Source organism: Jaculus jaculus, chromosome 13, assembly GCF_020740685.1.
Source record: "Jaculus jaculus isolate mJacJac1 chromosome 13, mJacJac1.mat.Y.cur, whole genome shotgun sequence".
NCBI lineage: Eukaryota > Metazoa > Chordata > Mammalia > Rodentia > Dipodidae > Jaculus > Jaculus jaculus.
Genome location: NC_059114.1, coordinates 387,405 through 407,791, shown reverse-complemented (window position 1 = coordinate 407,791; position 20,387 = coordinate 387,405). Strand labels below are relative to the sequence as shown.

General features: G+C 53.2%; 1 protein-coding gene across 8 annotated transcripts in view; it reads right to left on the bottom strand.

Moving 5' to 3' along the window:
- Positions 1-13: 13 nt before the first annotated feature.
- Arvcf (ARVCF delta catenin family member) overlaps positions 14-20,387 on the bottom strand; it is a 54,150-nt gene continuing 33,776 nt past the window's right edge. Inside the window, exons 1-18 of one of the 8 annotated variants that reach the window (XM_045132458.1) lie at positions 18,031-18,151; positions 13,129-13,287; positions 12,418-12,941; positions 10,785-11,284; positions 8,925-9,108; positions 8,096-8,213; positions 7,377-7,548; positions 6,796-6,813; positions 5,760-5,831; positions 3,673-3,812; positions 3,270-3,420; positions 2,812-3,010; positions 2,604-2,715; positions 2,420-2,507; positions 1,997-2,050; positions 1,607-1,692; positions 910-1,029; positions 14-488 (exon numbers count right to left, since the gene is read on the bottom strand). In XM_045132458.1, coding sequence (XP_044988393.1) covers positions 922-1,029; positions 1,607-1,692; positions 1,997-2,050; positions 2,420-2,507; positions 2,604-2,715; positions 2,812-3,010; positions 3,270-3,420; positions 3,673-3,812; positions 5,760-5,831; positions 6,796-6,813; positions 7,377-7,548; positions 8,096-8,213; positions 8,925-9,108; positions 10,785-11,284; positions 12,418-12,941; positions 13,129-13,287; positions 18,031-18,051 — 2,706 coding nt within the window. In that variant the 5' untranslated portion in view covers positions 18,052-18,151 and the 3' untranslated portion in view covers positions 14-488; positions 910-921. Of the gene's footprint in view, positions 489-909; positions 1,030-1,606; positions 1,693-1,996; positions 2,051-2,419; positions 2,508-2,603; positions 2,716-2,811; positions 3,011-3,269; positions 3,421-3,672; positions 3,813-5,759; positions 5,832-6,795; positions 6,814-7,376; positions 7,549-8,095; positions 8,214-8,924; positions 9,109-10,784; positions 11,285-12,417; positions 12,942-13,128; positions 13,288-18,030; positions 18,152-20,387 lie in introns of those variants that run through there. The other 7 variants (XM_004670762.2, XM_045132455.1, XM_004670760.2 and 4 more) reach the window with 7 other exon arrangements.

The window sequence follows — 20,387 nt, the reverse complement described above, 5'->3', positions numbered from 1 at the left end:
CCCCCCCCCGCCCCCGGGGTTGCCTCCCTGCCTAGGCCAGCTCTTTTGAAGTAGCCCACACTATAGTCTGCCTTCATGCAGGGCGTAGCTCTAGCCACCCTCTGGAACCCAAGTTATTTCCCAAGTCCCCTACTTTGCTCAGCTGCCTGTTGCCAAGATGTCTACCCCAGGCCTGTACTGCTCCTCAGCAGCACTGTGCACTGGGACCTTCCTGCCACCTCCCTGGGTACCACTCCAGCCTTCTCTCACACACACAGCACCATGTCAGTAAGCAGTTAACTCACGCTTGGCAAGTTAGGAGAGTGGAGGAAGGAAGAACAGGCAGGAGAGGTGTCCAAAAAGTAAGGTCTGGCTCAGGACAAGACTCAACCAACCCCTGCCACCAAGGGGCGGGCCTCTCAGCTCCAAGATAGGGTCTGCTCAGGACCGCCTTCTTCATGCCTTTGCGTGCGATGTTGTCCCTAGGAACAAACAGCTGGGCCCAGGCACTGTAGGGGGAAATGAAGGTGGATGCAGCCAGATACCCAGGCAAATGGCAGGACCAGCTGAATGGGTTGGGGCGACATGGAAGCTCCACACACAGAGCAGCTGCCTCCCCAGGACAGGACAGACGAAGTGGCTGGGAGGGGGGTTAGAGGCATGCCAAGGACCTTGGCATCAGGGCTAGCTCGGTCTTGCTGGTCTTCAGGAGATTCTATACTGAGGGTGAGTGAGGGGATTAGATTGCCTGAAACAGGTCTATGGGCCCTGGGAAGACTCTTCCGTTCAGTATAGTCTCTCTTCCCTACGATGGGCAGCTGGATCCTAACAAGGATCACACATGGAAAGCAAGAATGTGGCTGGCAGAAATGAACAAGGAAGTCCTGGACTAGCAGATGGGAAAACCACTGACCAGATGAGAAAACGTACCAGACATGCAAGCTAGACCCAGGAGTCAACGGGCTGAGGCTTAGCATCCCCCACAGCATCCACCAGCCTGACCGAAGGCCTGCTGGGCCCAGTTGGAGTGGCCTTCCTGCCAGGGTCGGGCTGCCAGGGTGGGTGAGTGGACACAAGGGGTTAGAGGTAGAACAAAGCAATTAGTTGCAGCTAAAGGCAGGCTGTGCTGGTCAGTGGGGACAAGGACAGGGTGACATGAGGGTGGGCTTGCCAAGGCAGCTCTGGGAATCAAGTTGGTACAGCTCACAGAGGTGCAGGGTGGTGCATGGACATACACAGAAGCCCATGCATGACGTCAGAAGACTGCACAGAGCAGGTGGCAGGTGCTGTGTTCATCAGGGGAACACAGCACCTGCGCACCCAGAGGAACGTGTAGACCCACTTGCTCACTTTCTCTGGTCTTAGGCAGTGTGTGGCTGACTGGATAGAACTGTCTGCACTACCCATGCCCTCCCAGTGGATATATCCTCTGAACCCCTCAGCACCCACAGTATGACTGATGTATGAGACTACATCCTGGACTTGAAGCCATGGCCCAGCTCCCCTTCATGTGAGTGTTACCTCAGTCAGTGCCCCAGGGCCCAGATCAAGCTCAGCACTGCCTAGGTGCTCTCTAGGAAAGCCTGAGACCTGGAGCCTCCCTGGGAACTTGCCCACAGTCACTTACTTTCAACAGCTCCGTCTCAGAGGCCTCACCGATGGAGTCGCTGCCCAGTGCCCTGCGCTCCCTCCGCTCCAAGGTGGTATACCCATCTGTGGAGTGAAGCCAGGTAAGAAGTGAGGGAGACTCTAAGGTAGGCACTCTAGAAACATGATATAGGGGATCTGGGAGAGGGTACTTTTGCAGATTGTCCTCACCTGTATTGATTTGGGGTTTGGTTCCGGTGCCAATTCTCACCAGCCTCTGCCTCACATACTGAGTGTCCCCAAACTACATTTCTTTTCTCCAACTGACAGAAAGACCTCCCAGCACCTGCCATGCTTGCCCTATAAAGCCAGCAGGCCTGCCCCAAGCCTTCCCTCCTTGAGCAGGGAACAGCCTGCACCCTGCCCTCACCTGGGCCAAGCGCATCCATGGGGACCACATCCCGGCTGGCTGACTTCTCGCCATCTGCAAGGCATGAGTGGGTGGCTCTGGTAGAGAGCAGTAGGAAAGCATGGGGGAGGGGGCAGGGCCAACAAGCCCACCACAGGATTGGTCTTAGTGATTTTGGGTGTCTTTTTTTCCCCCACACCCGGCAATTCTGGGTGCTTTCTAATGCTTGGCACTCCACTTCCCAGTCTCTGCCAACTGCTGCCCACCCCCCAGAGCTTGAGGTCAAAGCAGACACTACGGAAAGGCTGAATGTAGGGCACAAAGCCCCGGGAATGGAGCCCTTTTAGAAGAGGAGATCTGTCCCTCTTAACTCTCACCTACCTTATCACCACCAGCCAGAGCCTCAGGGACGAACTCTATTACCCCTCTCCAGCTTGTGCTTACCAAGGTTCTTGTCCACCAGTGGCAGTGTACTGTCATCAAAGCACCCGGGACTCAGTGCTCCCTTGGGTCCCTTGGCCATGGAAGCAGACTGAGGCACCAAACACAGACAGGAGGTAAGGCTGGAGGAACTCCAGCTTTGGGACCTATCTACCTGGCCAAATGAGAGAAGGCTGCATGGCCACACCTGGAAGCGCGCTTTGGTCCAGCCATCCCTCTGCAGGGCTCCACGCAGTTCCTTGTAGCTCCAGACAGCCTGCAGCACATGCGAGGCTGCTTTGGCCTCACGGACTGAAAGGCTGCAGGGTCAGGAATGGGGTCAGTAGCCTGTCTCATGACAGCATCCCACCATCCCCAACCCTGCCTCATTCTCACTAGGCTCAGCCCCAACCCACCTGGAAGCCACAAGTGCTACCAGTGTGGGTACACCTTGGGCCTGTAGAAGGGAGCGAGCATTGTCCAGGCTGTCAGACACAATTTCATGGATGGTGTTGAGTATAGCCACCACTGTGTCTTCCTCCAGGCGAGCTCCTAGGTGAGCAGGTGCCTGTGCATTGCGCAGATTTCGTACCAGCTCTGCCATGGCATAGCTCCCTGAGAGGCAGGGTCAGGTGTTAGGCCACACCTCTGCCCCACCCCTGTGGGAAGGAGCAGGGTTCAGGCCAAGGACTTTCCAGCAGAGCCACAACATCCCAGAGGGTTGTGCCTCTGGGACCAGGTAAGGAAGACTCAAGGTTCCCCAACTAGAAGCAGCCCAACCACATGGTGAAGCCCAGACCCCTGAAACAAAGCCCCATCCCCTGATCCAGCCACTGCATTCCACACCCTGGCTTGGCCTCGCCAAGGTCCTCACCAATGAGGTCTTTGTTGCGCAGGTCCAACGAGAGATTGCGCAGTGCGATGGCAACTGCACGCACCACCTTGTCTGTCTCAGACTGCAGCAGCTCCACAAGCACTGGTAGCCCACGCTCCTTGCGCACCGAGGCACGGATGTACGTAGCCCACTGCAGGAACAGGCGTTGCGGGGGCAGGAGACAGTTGCTCAGAAGAAAAGCAGGCTGCACAATGCCCTACCCCAATAGCTCCACACCAATTCCAACTACCTAGAACACATCATGTGAAGTCTATGCACCTAGAACCTCCCAGACCTTGTGCTTCCTGTTCTTCCTACCAGTCTGGGCAGGGCAGGAGCTACTAACAGCATCAATGGGGTGTCTGGAATTAGCTCTGTCCAGATCTTGACCTCCCTTCCAGACCTGGTTCCTCACCATCCAGTTGCCAGCGCTGAGGTTTTGCAAGGCACCAGCTGCAGCCTCCAGTGTGTTGAAATTCCTGCTCTCCGTGAGGAGGGAGAGGTAGAGACGTACAACTTCGGGCTGGTACAACAGCTCAAAGCCTAGATACAGGGCAATCACAGCCCACAGTCACCCAGAATCTTGTTGCTTTCCCTTCCAGGTCCCCCAGCCACTACTCTAATCAATATGTCCCAGCAGTCAGGTCACATTTCTTATCCATGGAATATTTTCCCATTTCACAGAGACAAACAGGCCCAATCAAGAAGCAAAGGGTACAGGTGAGGTCATCCTTCCTCAACTCTGTTGCCAAAGAAACAGGACTGGATCTGCCTGGGAGCCTGAGCATCCAGGAAGCCTGAGTAGCCAGGACCCCATTTCTAGTAACAAGACCACCCTCCCTAGTAAAAGTACACACCTTTGCTGGCATGTAGCTAAAGCCATGCAACCAGGACCCGCCCCCAGCAACGAGCCCTATATATGCTGCCTACACAGTGGAACCACTTTAGGTTCCATAGCAGTTAAGGCTCCAGTCTGGCTGCCCAGCTGTCCAAGACAATGTCCAGTGGAGGCCTTCAAAGACAGGGGATAAAAAGGCTGGGAAAATGGCTCAGTGGTCAAGAGCATTTATATGAGAACTGAGTTCAAACCCAAGCACCCACATAAAAAGCTAGGCATAGACTGGAGAGATAGCTTAGCCATTAAGCGCTTGCCTGCAAAGCCAAAAGAACCAGGTTCGATTCCCTGGGACCCACGTAAGCCAGATGCATAAGGTAGTGCATGTGTCTGGAGTTTGTTTGCAGCAGCTGAAGTGAGCCTATTCTCTATGTGCCCCTCTTCCTCTCTCAAATAAATAAAATAAAAACTTGCTGGGCATGGTAGTGCACGCCTTTAATCCCAGCACTTGGGAGGCAGAGATAGGAGGATCGCTGTGAATTTGAGGCCACCCTGAGATAACACAGTGAATTCCAAGTCATGCCTGAGCTAGAGTGAGAACTTATCTTGAAAAAAAGAAAAGAAAAGAAAAATTAGGCATGGCAGTGCATGCCTATAACCCCAGAGCTAAGAGAAAAGGGGAGGATTGCTGGGGCTCCCTGGTCAGCCAGTTCAGCTGAAAAAATGGCCAGCTTCATGTTCAGTAAGAGACTTTCTCAAAGACATAAGGCAGAAAAGCAATCAACATATTGTATATATGTAATTACAATGATTGTAATGGGGAGGTAATATGATGGAGAATGGAATTTCAAATGGGAAAGTGTAGGGGTGGGGAGGGAGGGAATTACCATGGGATATATTTTATAATCATGGAAAATGTTAATAAAAATTAAAAAAAAAAAAAGAAAAGAAAAGCAATCAACAGAGAACACTTGATGTCCACCACTGGCCCTCCTATGCTTGTGCATGGAGTGTACACATCTGAAAACACCTATGAATACACTACACACACACCAAAATGGGGGGGGGGGGCAAAGGCAACTTCCAGGCCTGTCTGTTCCCACACTGAGATTCTGCATGGCTCAGGATATTACTCCTCCCCTTACTCTTATGCCCCTTCGCCTTCCATTTCCTGCTCACTCTCCCTCTAAGGGTATCTGCACAGATATGTTACTTTGCCTGGAACCTTCCAGACTCCCCATGGTTGGGCTCTTCAAGTGGTGACTTGGGAGCATCTGAGCTCTTATGACTTGCTGTGAATGGCTGGGCCCCATCAGAGCAGTCTGCTCTCTCACTGTGGCTGGTTCCCAGTACATAGATATACTGGAAATCCAGCAGATACAACAGATGGCAAAGGTGACCTGCCCTGGCCTATGAGAGTCCATGAATCAGGCATTCTCATGCCTTGGCCTTCGGGCTCACACCTTTGCCTGCCTACACTGTCAGTGTCCCTTCAAATCGCTCACCTTTCACCCAGACCACCACCTAGAAGGGCCTCTGTTTGCTTATTTAACACCCCAGGCCTGTGGGGCCTGCTCATTAGCGTGAAGTTAGGCCACTAGGCTAGTCTGGGCCCTATCCTCTGGCAGCACTGGCTCTGCCTCTCTGCTGCTCACCTTCGGCAGCACCAGTCCGCTTGGGCAGGTCCAGTGTGTCAAAGTTCTGGTCCATCTCTCCACCCTTCTTCCCTGGAATGGAAAGGTGGCAGGAGGTGAGGCAGACTCCACAGGAGACAAATGTATGTTACAAGACACACCTCTTGTGTCCGGAGCCCAAAGTGGCACCCTCATGTCCAGGCTCAGAACCAAGACACCATGGGAGTGGTATACCATTCTCAAGAGTGCAAATAGGCAATTTGGCTTAAGAGGACAGTGGTGGCAATGGAGCCTGGTGAGCTCTATCCTGGGCACTTAGGCTTTACTCCCATCAGGTGGTTGGAGCCAGACCACAGATCCTTCCTATGGCACTAAGCCTGCTTCCTTATGTGAACAGAGAAGGTGAGGATCTTAGTCTAGGTGGCCCAGAAACTGAGACCTCACGGAGACAAGGTTCATAAGGTCTCACAATGAGACAGGGCTAAGACCAAGAGCTCCATTCATGGGGAAAACTCCCTCAGTGAGGGGCCAGGCATCTCTACTGGTCAGAAGAATCCCCTACCCAAGCCCCTGCAGCAGGCACCCTGCTCCTGCGCAGCGAAGGGGGCTTCACAAGGCAGCAGGTGAGCAGGTGTAGATGATCTTGAACTCCTGGCATGCTCACCCTTGTGGTACTTTTGTGTTCCCTCCAATTTGTACCATTACTGCCCATTCTATCAGAGGGGTCTGAATGTCCATTGATGTCTGGGGCTGGCCACTTTGGGCCCTGTCCACTGTTTGCTCTGCCTCAGCACTGCCTAAACATGTGAGTCTGATTTTATAGGCAGCAGCCCCTGGGCCTCCCCACCACTATGGGGCTCACATTCCTGCCTTTGTCATATCCATGCAGTTGTCATGGAGATGGCTGATCGGCCATGGGACTGGGGGTGGGGCACAGCCTGGAGGCTGGAAGGCCTACAGGCTGCCCTGCAGTTGTCATGGAAATAACTGCCTAGGCCTGGGAAACAGAGCCCACTGTACCTGCCAGACATGGAAAACAGGACATACCGGGACTCACCTTGATGGAACCACTCCTCTGGCAGCCGGAGGAAGCACAGGAGAGAGGAGATGAGCCTCAGCAGCAGCACCTCCCACACCTCATGCTCTTGCCATGCACCAGATCAAGCAGGCAGATGCACAGTCTTACCCAGTAGTTCTGGGGGCTCAGTGTTTACAATGGGACAGGGAGGGAAAGCCTGTGGTCTAGGGCAGACAAGGTACAACTGCTCCACTACAGCTGCCAGCGGATGCTGGTGCCTGCAACCTGCAAATGCTCAGGGTGCCTATGTGCAACATGGACCTGAACCAGGTCCTTGGAGGGGAGGGGCTGTTCCTGAAGCTGCTGTGCCACTTGTGGGCCCTTAGAATCCTTCCCTAGAGTTGAGGGTAGGGGCGGAGACTACCCCATAGATAATGCCCTCTGTGTTCCTCAGGATAGGGGTTAAGGCTGGGCCTGAGTTTGCATCTTTCCCAAATTGCTACCTATTCAAGAGAGCTGACCAGATGTCCTCTAGCCTTCAAGACTTCTTGTCAAGGATATGGAAACCCTTGAGCCCAGGAACAAAGAGCTAGAAAAGTGTTCCAGTTTCACCCACCCACCTTTGGCCTTCTTGCCACCAAAGCAGCTGGCATCATCCCTCTTCCGACGCTGGGAGCCTGCAGCACTGCCGGGTGGCCCAGGCTCAGCCTCCTGGTACCTGTCAGCCCCTGGAACCTCCTTGTGCACATGGTAGGACAGGTTTCTCATGATGCACACACAGTTCTCCACTGACTGTGGGAAGAGATGACCTGATGGGGCAGGGCCGTGGGGTGTGGGGGCTGATAACCCTGTGTACAGAGCCACAGCCAGAGAGACAAAAAGTATCCAGGGCTGAGGTAGGGGAAAGGGCTAGCAGGGGGCTGCAGGAAGAAGCCCCTACCTTGTGGACCATTTGCCACAGGAAGTACTGCATCCCTTTTTCTTTTCCTTTTTTAATATTTTATTTTTATTCATTTATTAGGGAGAGAGAGAGAGAGAATGGGCACACCAGAGCCTCTAGCCACTGCGAATGAACTCCAAATGTGTGTGCCACCACGTGCATCTGGCTTACATGGGATCTGGAGAACTGAACCTGAGTCCTTAGGCTTCGTTGACAAGCGACTTAACCACTAAGCCAGCTCTCCAGCCCCTGCATCCCTTATTCTGCATTGTTACTACCTTACCGTTTCCCCTCTGCACCACCCTGGACAGCTCCTGGCCCCTGGGCCCACTCTTGCATCCTCAGACTCTCAGCATCTGAAGGGAAAGCTGTGAGCTGGTCCTCACCTACCCCACCTACCTTATTGTCTGTGTCCTTTCTACCCACAGCTGACTGAAGAGCATGCAGGAGTGCGTCTACCAGCCCATCACACTCACGGAGCCGTCTTCGGGCTTCCACACCATCTGAGCTCACATTCCTAGGTAGAGAACAGTTCCGTGAAACACCGCCCCCACCCCAACCCATTTCATAGCGACTCTGCAGCTCCCCCTGGCCTCAATAGCTTTTATCTGCACAATGGGCCCTGCTGGAGCACAGTGATGGTGAAGCGGGATAGATTCATCACCTAGGCCCCAGAAAGTGGACTTCAGCCATGTATCTATGGGACAGGAAACAAGTTCTCTGACTCCAAGTTGAAACAAAATGTGACAAAGATGGGTCATGATAGATGGGCTAGTCTATCCCTTCATCCCAGTGGCAGTTATCTGTGCCAAATTGCTCAATGTCAGGATACCACAGGACCATGATGGGACACACTGATGGATAAGAAGGATGAGGGAGCCCTAAGATTCCACCTGTGGGGTCTCTCTAGGGCCTTCCAAGGAGCACAAGGAGGGACAAGCCTCAGAGGTATTATACTTGTGCTTCTGACTCCCCTTCCTTTGCTGTGATGGTAATTGGTGGCTGGGCAGGGCTGTGACAGTGGGTACCACAGGAAAAACCGGCCATCTTGTCCAGAGGTAGGCATGAGGACAGGTCTATTGATCATTCCAGGGAATTCCAATGTGATTCATAAGCTCCTACAATTAGAATGGCTCTAGGTTTTTCTTTCCTATGAGCTGGGACATAGATCGTGGCACCTGTTCCTGCCTCCCTGTGGTAATGGCTCAAGCCACACCCCTGCCCACACCTGAGGCAGCCTGATGTGTTCTTGAAGACAGTTGTCCACTCAGCATCCCGGGGCTTTGAGTCTTCATTGGGCTCACGCTCCCAGCCGGAGTGGGGCACAATGACTTCATGGGTCAGCGTTTGCAGGCCGTGGTCAATGATGACCATCTTCAGGGGCTCATAAGATGACAAATTCCAGAGTGTGCCTGTGAGGCACCACTGGTCAGCACTGTTGACCATGCCCTTCTTCCTTCACCACCCCAGGAGACCACACACAACTTGCCTCTCCCTCATCAGGCCCAAGACTGCACAGGAAATCAGGATAGGCTTTCTTTTTTTTTTTACAAAAAAAAAAACAAAAACTTTTATTTTTGTTTTTTTTTAATCAAACAAACAAACAAAAAAAAAAACTTTTATTTTTGGTGGTGTCAGAAGTGGAACCCAGGGTCGTTGTGCATACTAGTTAAGCACCACCAGTGAACAATATACAATCCACACAAGAAATCAAAAAGTGGGGCTGGAGATGGCTCAGTGATTACGGTGCATGCCTGCAACCTAATGACCAGAGTTCAATTCCCTGGTGCCCACTTAAAGCCAGATGCATAAAGTGGTACGCATGCATCTGGAGTTTATTTGTAGCCACTGGAGGCCCTGGTACGTTGATTCTCTCTTTCTTCCCCTCTTTCTCTGTGTGTATGTGTCTTTCTCTCTCATTGAAAATAAATAAAAAAAAATACTTAGCCAGGCATGGTGGTATACACCTTTAATCCTAGCACTTGGGAAGAAGAGGCAGGAGGATCACCATGAGTTATAGGGTACCCTGAGACTACATAGTGAATTCCAGATCAGCCTGAGCTTAGAGAGAAAGACCTTACCTCAAAAAAACAAAACAAAACAAAAACAGTTTAAAGGGGCTAGAGAGATGGCTTAGCAGTTAAGCCCTTGCCTGTGAAGCCTAAAGACCCCAATTCGAGGCTCAATTCCCCAGAACCCACGTTAGCCAGATGCACAAGGGGGCACATGCGTCTGGAGTTCGTTTGCAGTAGCAGGAGGCCCTGGTGCGCCCATTCTCTCTATCTGTCTCTTTCTCTCTCTGTGTCTGTCACTCTCAAATAAATAAATAAAAATTAAAAAAATGTTTAAAATAAATTAATAAGTAAACAGGCTGCAGAGATGGCTTAGTGGTTAAGGCACTTGCCTGCGAAGACTAAGGGCCCAGGTTTGATTCCCCAGTACCCACATACCCACATATGCCAGATGCACAAGGTGGCACATACATCTGAAGTTCTTTGCAGCGGCTAGAAGCCTGGGCATACCCATTCTCTATCTGCCCACCCCCTTTCAAATAAATATGAAAAAAAAAAATCAAAAAGTAACAAAAGCTGGCTGGGCATGGTGGTGCACACCTTTAATCCCAGCATTTGGGAGACAGAGGTAGGTAGATTGCAATGAGTTTGAGGCCACCCTGAGAATACATAGCAAATTCCAGGTCAGCCTCAGAGTGAGACCCTACCCCAAAAAACCAAGGGAAAAAAAAAAGAAAGAAAAAAAAAAGTAATAAAAGCTGAAAAGCTGTGAGAAGTTCTAGGGGCCCATAGAGCCTAGACAAGTTGTGCTGGCAGCAAAAAATGGTGGCCTCCAGTCGAGAGCACCAGCTTAGTCCATCAACCTGCTTTGTGACTGGGAGGGACTAACACTCCTGAGTCCACAAAAAATGGAGACATGGAGACAGATGGTCATGTAACCTTCAGGCCCTCCATCGCACAACACCTACCCCTGCACTGTCATGGAATGGGAACCAAGGAGGTCAAACTCAGTTCATGTCCTCCTACGGTACAGACTGGGAACCTGTCCCAGGCTAAGGCATATAAGTCCTACTCACCAGTTACCAGCTCACGGACCTCGTTGTCACGGGCAGCCCGTAGCAGGCGCACTAGTGCAGGCACGCCGCCACAGTCCCGAATGGCAGCCTTGTTGTCAGTGTCACGACCATAGGAGAGGTTGCGCAGCGCCCCACAGGCCCTGCGCCGCACCTCAGCCCGAGGGTGGTCCAGCAATGCCACAAGCAGGGGGAGTCCACGCAGTTGCCGCACACGTCGCTTGATACCTTCATTTTCAAAACACAGGTGTTGCAGGTAGGCAGCTGCGTTGGCCTTCACAGGGTCCACAGGGTGTCGCAGCATGGCCAGAACCTCAGGCAGCTCAGGATCCCGCCAGCGTGGCTCCTTGCGGGCACTGTCCACTGAGGGCGAGCGCCGTACCACCCGGTCCAAACTGCCCAGGCTGCCCTGCTCTGGCTGGGCCAGGGGGGCTGTTGCTGCTGGGAATGGAGGCCGCTCCTCCATCAGTTCTCCAGAGTCATTTGCTGTGTCCTCATAGGCCCTGTATGGATGAGCAAGGCCCATGAATACCTTCAGACCTTCAGAACAGCTGCAAGCCCTGCCCCCCCGGCTGCCTACCACACTTGTCCAGGGAACTAGGAACTCCTTGGAAGGAGGACTGCCAACTCCTACATTTCAGCCACAGGGAAGTGTGGGAGCTGAGAGTCCTCCTATCCCAACCAAGCCAGTGCTAGCTCAGGTTATGGAGAGAGCAAAACACAGCCAAAGGGCTTGCATCCCAAGCTGGCAAGCTCACTTCTGTCACCAGCAGTGCTCTCCAAGCCTGACTTAAAACGTGCTTCCGTGCAGCATCTGTCAGTGACAGGGACAGTATCCCACTTTTCATTCCTCAAGATCAGCTGGCTGTACCAGGATGAAAGGAGATGGGTAACCTTCCCTGTATAAGGCCATTTAGTCGGGCCATGCCTTTGGATCTTAGTATCCTTGTACACTCTCAAGCACACTTCCTGGAGAAGGATTTGAGGCTAAGGTCAAGTGACATGTTCAGAATCACATAGCAAAATTCAGACCCAGGCTGTGGTCATGTTCCTACCCTGTAGACACAAATGCCAAGGACATGTGGGATAAGATAAAGGGCTGTGACAGAAAGGACCAGGGCCTCTGGGTTACAGCTAGTTTTGTGCATGGTAGAGACTATGACACAAGAAGAATCGGAGTCCTTAAGCCTCTGATGCCTGGGTGTTCATGGCCTGCTAGCTGGGACAAATACAAAGTTGGACACTGCTAGAGATGGCTTAGTAGCTAAGTTACTTGCCTGTGAAGCCCAAGGACCTGTGTTTGACTCCCCATAACCCACACAGGCCACATGCATAAGGTGACACACATGTCTGGAGTTCAACTGTAGTAGCTAGAGGCCCTGGCATACCAACTCTCTCTCTCTCTCTCTTTCTGTTTCATAAAAATAAAAAATGAAAAACAAAGCTGGACACTATAATCAGCTTAAAACTTCTACCATGTCAAATCCTGCCCTTGCTCTGTCCTTGAGGATTGAGACTAATTGAAACTGAAGTGTGTGCATGACTAATATATCAGCTTGACTATCTATGGGGTACTCTGGCTGAGACATGGAAGATGGACTTCCCAAAGGAAGCTGCCACAGGAACAAGTGCTCACCTGGCACGAAGGCCCCGTCCACATTCAGGTCTCCTTCGTGCTACTGTGCCATATTCAGGCTCCAGGTCAGGGGCACCCTCATCATCAGCAGCCAGACTTCGAGTGTCATCCTCCAGGCCATAGGGCTCTGCCTGAAAGCGCTCAGGCAAGGAACGGCCACTTGTTGGTCCAGGCTCAGGGCCCATGGGGAAAGCTTCCCGACGGCCTGGCAATGTAAAACAGCCATCACCAAGTCCCATGCTCAAGGGACCAGCATGTGGGGGCCGCCCCCCAAGTCCTCGGGACAGGCTGCCATAGTTGGGGCCATCACGAGGCTCAGGACCCTCAGGAAAGCCACTCCTGCTGCTGAGGTAGGCCCGGGAGAGTGTGGCTGCTGGGCCCCCACCACGCAGGAAATGCCGGTCTAGGGGGCCATCAGCAAAAGGGCCAAGTGGGGAACCACCATCCAGTAGGGGGAGTCCATCTGGCCCCAAAGGCACCTGGCGTACTGTCCTCGTGGTCACTGTCTTGACCGTCTTGGTGACCTGGTGGATAGGCAGGTGGTAGGTGGACTGAGTGACCCCAGAGACCTGGATAGTGTCCTGGCAGAGCCAGGATGGCTTCAATTTTCCACCCTAACAGGTGGCCCCCATGGTGTCAGCTCATGTGCCTGCTCCAGAGGGCCAGCCATGGCTGCCCAGGCTGCTCTCCTCCTGCCTGGCCAGGCCATACCTTAGTCTCAGTGCGTCGGGTTGTGCCGTCTTCAGACGTGATGATGGATATGTGGGAGGTAGGTGTGCCGGGGTCTTCCTCCACCGTCACTGTCTCCTCTAGCACCTCGGGGGCCTCAGGCATCGTAGCCAGCGACGCCTGGCTGCCTGGGCTCTGTTCCTGGAAAGGAGGAAGGGGTCAGAGGGAGGGACTCTGCACAGTAGGCTCTGTCTTGGCTCTTGCCAGCCAGGAACCAGGGTTTCCTAGCTCTCCCTCTCGGGGCCTCCTTGAGCTAGGGTGCCAGCACGAACTCCTATGAGTGATATGGCACCCCACAGCTCTTCTAGTCCCAAGAAGAGGTCCAGATGGAATCTGCAGGATGTCCTGACATTACCTGCCTCCCCTAGCTGGTGTTCAAAGGGTCCTGAGCCTCCTCCCTATCCTACCATAGACATCCTGAATGCTCCAAACCCTGGGTCAAGCTGGGCGTGGTGGCACATGCCTTTAATACCACCACTCAGCAGGCCGAGGTAGGAGAATTGCCGTGAGTTCGAGACCACCCTGACACTACATAGTGCTTCCAGGTCTGCATGGGCTAGAGTGAAACCCTACCTCAAAAACAAAAAACAAAAACAAAAACAAAAAACTACCCTCGAGCTGGGTGGGCATGGTGGCACATGCCTTTAATCCCAGCCCTTGGAGTTCAAGGCCAACCTCAGACTAACACAGTGAATTCCAGGTCAGCCTGGCCTAAAGCGAGACCCTACCTCAAAACAAACAAACAACGACAACAAAAACCCTGGGTTACAGTTTCAGTATGGCTCACTGACTTCTGTGTCTATGTTCAGGATCCTGTACATGAAAATCAGCTAGGAGTCCTTACAGGACGCAGAAACCCTCCTCCCAGAACGCAATGGATATCCACAGTGCTGTGGTATTTTTGGTCCTTCTAATCCAGTCGCTCATGGTATGGAGTGGGTATGGCCAATGCCCCCTTCTGACAGAGACCTCAGGCATCACTTTAAACACTACAGGGTGGATTCCTATTTGTAACCAACTTGATTTCACAATGGAATTCTAGGCAAGACATCTATGCATTGAGGCCCTTATACCTACTGGCCAAACTTGCCAGTGAGGAAACTAAGGGTTCAAGAAGGCAGGCCAATTTCTGCTGTGTGGCATGGCATGTGGACCCAATAGCCACAGTCTACTCCTGAGCCTCTGCCCAAAATTTTTCCAGCCCCAAGGCCCTACCACATCCACATTCTGCTACTGGCATCTGGCCTGGGCAGGGGCTGAAACCCAAGTAATGGGGAGTGAGTGAGGAGGAAAGCATATTGCTCAGTAGCGAGGGCCCGGCCAGCAAAAGATCACACCCCTCTCATGGCCTCCTCCTCTGAGGCCTTCAGACATCACACTGCACCTGCCTGGCTCCACAGCCACAGTGCCCTTTCCTGAGTCTGAGAGTTGTGCTAGGCAAGAGACCAGGCTACCTTTGTGAACTATCTGCCTGTTGATTGTTAGGACAGCAAACTTTCTCAGGCCAGGCCTTGTCCTGGGAAGGGGGCAGCGGGGTTGGGGGTACTGCTTGGTCCCTAATGCAGGAAGTATGCAAGTTTTGGTGAGGTCTGCACAGGCATACTAGACCGTTTCCCAGGCATTGGTAACAGGAAAGTGGATGCAAAGAACACTTCTCCCCTAGGAACAGGGCTTTGGTGGACATTAGGTGACTTTACAGATGGGGAAACTGAGGCCTGGCAGAGGGGAGGAAGTTTGCCCAGAACTTTACAACTGCTAGTGCAGGGATTTCAGGTGCCTGTCTGAAGTACACCCTTGAGCTTTGCCTCATCTCTTGGCGACCAGGCCTTGGGAGCTGCCTTCCCAGCCTCAGGATGGAGTGGAATGTCTGCTGGGACCTGGCTGGAAGGGGAGACCCTGCTCCCTGGGAAACAGAAATAGATGAGGCCCAGGGTGGGGATAACTGGAGGGCTGCCAGGCAGGGTGCTCTGAGCTCTTCCCCAAGGACACTGGGCAGATGGGATGGCTCTGGAGCAAGAGTAGGCACAGGGACAGTCGGTGCTGGGGCTTGTCCCATCTGTATTTGGTAACTTCATGTCAGGCTCCAATCTTTCTCTGCTGAGCCCTCGGGGGTGGGGGGGGGTAGTCAGAGCTCCAATGTGTGGGGCCATGAACCCAGGGCCAGCATTCTTGGCTACGGGGGAGGGGGTGAGCAAGACTGAGGAGAAATGTTGCCCAGGACACTGACAGTGGGACAAGGCCCCTTCATAGATTTACATACATCTGCATATATTAACCATAGACAGTCATCTACTCCCTGGTGGTAGGGCAAGAGAGGGGAGAAAGAAGGACACTATGGCACTTAGCAGCCTTCTTCTTCCTCAGATCCTGGCTGTGCAAAACTGGAGAAGTTCAGAAGAAATCAGTCCTAGCAAGGGTTGCTAAACCTGTAACTGTCACCCACTGACAACCAGGCCCAGCAGCCAGGAAGTGGCTTCCCAAGGACCCAAGACTTTCTGCTGGCAAATGACCTCAAGGAGCTAAAAAGAGGCAATGACCTCACCCAGGCAGGCTGAAGCATGAGTCAGCCATGCTCCCAGGGAAAGCCTGGCTCTGCTACACATGCCTGGGCACACATACAACATTGGGATGTGGACCCATGCAAGCATGCATCACTTAATCCCTCAGACAGGAGCATGTGCACAGCCACAAGTACACTAGCACCCAGCTAGACTCATGGGCCCAAGCACATAGATTTCCAGTCTCCAACAGCACCTCAAATGCACAATGCCTGCTCTCTCCAAAGGCATGTGCTTATCCCTGTTCCATCTACCTGTCCAGATCCTTACACCTGGCCCTCAGATGTGCTTTCAACACACAGGAAAGTAGCCACGAACACTTGTCACTCACCTACACATTCTCTATGGCGTTCTCAGTGCTAGTAGTGATAGGAAAACTGAGGCCTTTGACAATGAGATACTTAAGGCCATCCTAAAACTGAAGCCTCTGTAACTTCTTCATGGTGGAAATATAAAATGGTAGATAGGAAAACTGAACAGTTGACACTCAACAAAGGGGCCTGTAGGATAGGTGAATTTGTCCATGTGCATGTTCTGGACTCTATATTTCTCAGCCTACCTGCTGGTATATTCCCAGGAATCTCTGGTCCTATAGGCCCACAGCTGAATTTGGGCCGTTTCCCTGTATACTCCAAGAATTAGCCCTCGTGAGTAGACCCCAGCCCTCTACAAAAAGTTAAGTGCCAACCATGTATTGCCCATCCCTTTCCTGACTCAAACCTCGTTCTTTTTCCTCTTGCAGAAACCACATCCAGACTCCAGTTGCCTACCAGTGGTACCCAAATGTATCCTGGGGTTCTCCAATTTGTAAGCCTGCTGGGTCTGGACAGAGGAGAGGCTGATGTCTAGGTATGAGGTTTGACAAGAGTTATCCTAGGCTGTGGGAGGACCGATCCAGCCACCATGTTCCCCAGTGGGTTCTTACATGTACAGTGCTGAGCACAGCATGCGTAACTCTGGCCTGTCAGACTTATGGGGCTCAGCTTTCCCATTCAGAGAAGGGGGGAGCACAGGAGCCCATCCCCTATATGCCTGATACAAGGACCACAGGGAGAAGAGCAAACTGTGAGCAGAACACAAAGGCCTGTGCACTTTAAGATAAATACCTGCAGTCTGTATCACAGAGAATAGACCTGGATGACCAACCTTGTGCAGGGCCCACTCAGCACACATGAGGAGCAAGCTAACGTAAGCTGCACGCCCGGAGCCCACAGCTACTGGGCCAGGTCCCCAGAAAGCACAAGATGGCTACTGCTGGATGGACAAGGGAAGGGAGGAGTGGAGCTCTGCTCCCTGACACGGTGTTCCTAGGCAGAGAGCAGGACCAGTCAGGCTGGCATCACTCACCAGGCAGGAAGCCCATGACCACCACAAAACACATCCTCTCTGATGCCCACAGCCTCTGTCCAGCCTTTCTATAACTCACAGGAACACTATTCTGCCAGGACATGTTCCCCAGCAGCGGAGGGGGTGTGTTTGAAGGGACAAGGAGTATCTGGTACCCAGAGCAAGCTGGGAAAAGGGGGGGAGGGTGTCACCAATCCAAGCAACCCTAAGCCCAGCCTCTGGTCACACTGTGACTGAATCTCCCATGGAACCATCCATCTATATAGGCAGTTTGTGGGATCTCCCTCCTGCCACAAAGGGTCTTTTGGGCTCCACAAAGCCTCAGTTTCCCTGCCACTTACTGAATCTTGCCCCATTCTGAGCAGAGTACAAGCTGCCCGCCCTACCTCCCCCCACATCTGTACTGGGAGGCCAATTCCTCCGACCTCCACACGTGCGCAGGTCCACCCCTGCCTTCCCTTTCCCACCCCTGCTATTTGAAGTAGATTGAGATGGTTTTGTTTAAGACTAGAAGCTCCTCTGCAGGTCCCCAACGCAGGAGAGGTGAGGGAGTCCCCAAGGGAGCAAGAGGCCTAGGAGGGCTTCCTCCTCCACCTCTCAGTAAGGGGAAGGATTGCTGGTGAAGACCCTGCGCCTCGGGCCCCATGCACCGCCACCTGTCCAGGGCGCTGGCTGAGATGTAGTCTTCTAGGGTCATCTGCCAAGCCCTCCCTCCCTCCCCCCACCCCGCCCCTGGGACCCAGCGGTCCCGCCCCCCCCACGCTCCGCCTTGCATAGCCCCCCAGGGCGGCAGCTCACTCCCACCACCAAGCGCGTGCCTAGCCACAAGGTCCAGCCCTGGACTGCCCGAGCGCAAACAATAGCAGCCTGGCCGCTGTGGAACAAAAGCGGGTTTCCTCGTGAAGACCAGTGCCCCGCCCTCGGCTGCAGGCCCGAGATAGCGCTCCCGCCCCCCCCGCGGCAACTGAGTTCCTCCAACCTGTCTGAGTTCGGCCGGCATCGAACCGGGACTGAGCGTGCAGGCGGACAGGGGGACAGGGGCGGCGGCCGCGGGACTGCGCTCCGCTCCAGAGCCACGGCTGCTCAAGCTCCGCAAACACGCTCTCCGCGGGGGCGGACCTGGCGGCGGTCACCAAGAGGAGCCAATCGGGTGTGGCCTCACCCTGGCAGGGCGGACCGGGAAGGGGGGGGCCGAGGAGCTGGGCATGGATCCGCCTCCATGGGCGGGGCCAAGACTTGGCGGCCAGGCCTAAATAGAGTCGCCCCACCCCCTGGGCAGGTCTGGGCCCTTCGCCTCAGACCCAGGGGCAGTGGTTTTTTCCCCCTTTTTTCTCTCCCACTGAGGGACTTCTTCCCAATCCTCCTTCCCAGGCATCAATCTGTCTCCAATAAATGCACACAAGCCCCTCCACTTGTACAGTTGGGAAACAGATCCCACAAAGCAGGAGCCAGTGTGGAAGACTGCGGCAAGGCTCTCTTGCCAGCACAAGACAGGGTTGGAAGCCTGGTTATGACTCAGTTTACCCGAGATAGTTTTGGTATTGCCAAGCTGCAAGGTCTCCACCTGGCATGGGTCTCCAAAGCAAGACATTGAGTTCCCTACAGAACTCAATGGGGACATGGTGTATGCCCCACAGGGGACAACACAGAAGATGGGCTGGAGGCATGGCTTAGCAGTTAAGGTGCTTGCCTGTGAAGCCTAAATACCCAGGTTCGATTCTCCAGGTCCCATGTAAGCCAGATGCAAATGGTGGCATCTGGAGTTCATTTGTGGTGACTGAAGGCCCTGGCGCACCTATCCTTTCTCTCTCTCCCTCTCTCTGTCTCAAATTAAAAAAATAAGAAAGATAAACCAATAAATAAACCAAGGCACAGAAAACTCAGGTTCCCCACACCTTGAAGAGCATCAGAATGGGTCAAACAGTGGAAGAGGCCCTGATTGAATCTCTGGTTTGAGACTTTCACTGAAAGCCCTAGAAACAGAACTTGTTTCACATCCTCTCAGCTATGCCTTGGGTCTAGTGGGAAATGCAGGATAAAGTGTGGGGGATAGGATCAGTACCACTGAGGTTTGTCCTACCCTACCCAAAGCCTTCCAACTGCCACATAGGGAATCAGGTTCTGAGATGAACAGAGTAAGAAAAGAGGCCCATGTGTGAGCTTCCTGCCTCCAGTCTGCTTCTTCCCGCCACACTCCACTCTGAAAACCATGCTTGCCCTGAGGACACACCCTGCCTCCATGATATGTACAGAGGCTGCATTGTCAGCATGTTCAGGAATGCTGAGTAACCTCCTCTGTGCCCTCCTAGCCTCAGTTTCCCCACCTGGATAGGAGTGAGTTGCCCTGACATCTGATCTCCAGGCATCCTCCATTGATGGCCACCCAGTCCAGTGAAGAGAACACACTGCCTTGAGGGAATGCAACCCAGATCTTATCTTGAAGTTGCTTCTATCTTCTCTCAATTTTTGAGCTGCTAGTGCCTTAGCTTCAGCCCCTACCCATCTTGCCACTACCCTAAGCTCTCAACCCTGCCCCCACTGTGCTAACCCTGTGGCTCTGGGCCCCTCTTATTAAAATTAATCTGGGAAGGCTTGGCATCAAGGCAATGGCCTGGCCAACCCAAGCCTGAGTGTTCCCATCATTTGGCAGACCCAGATACAAACCTGAGAACTTGTCTTCTCCAGTGCCAGGCCAAGAAACTCAATGGTGGGGTGGGGTGATAAGTAAGGGAGGAGCCATCGCATAAGGTCACAAAGGCCTTCATCCCAGGAGGTTAGGGCAGTTATAGACTGTGGGAACATCTTCCTGTCAGGCCATCAACCCCCTTGAGTGTTCTCTGTCCTCCTACACATTGCTTGCCAGTGAGATAGAGAACAGAGCCTGTTCTGCCTGGAAAGGCTGCCCTGAGTACAGGGGTCAGTTGCTGCCATTGTCCCCATGTGGCCCAGCTGAGCTGTTCCACTTCTCACAGAGGATAGGGGTGCAGAACTCACCATTTGGTTTGTTCTTGCAGTGCTGGGAATGGAACCTAGGGCCTCCTGCATGCTAGACAAGGGCTCTACTACTGAGCTGCAATCCCTTCCTAGGCCTCATCATCTGGAATATCTGGGGTTGTGGTCCCATTCAGTAGGCTCATCAAGAGCACAGAGTTCTCACAGCCTGACCCACTTTCCTCAGTCCCGTGCTCCCTGCCTGAGACCACTCAGCACCAGGTGTTTGGAAAAGGCCTTCTCAACGGACTCCAGGTCTTCTGCAGATGTTATTTTAGCTCTGACTGTGTGCTCACATTGGACTGTGATTTCTAGGTCAGTGGATCTTGTGAATGAACATGGGAA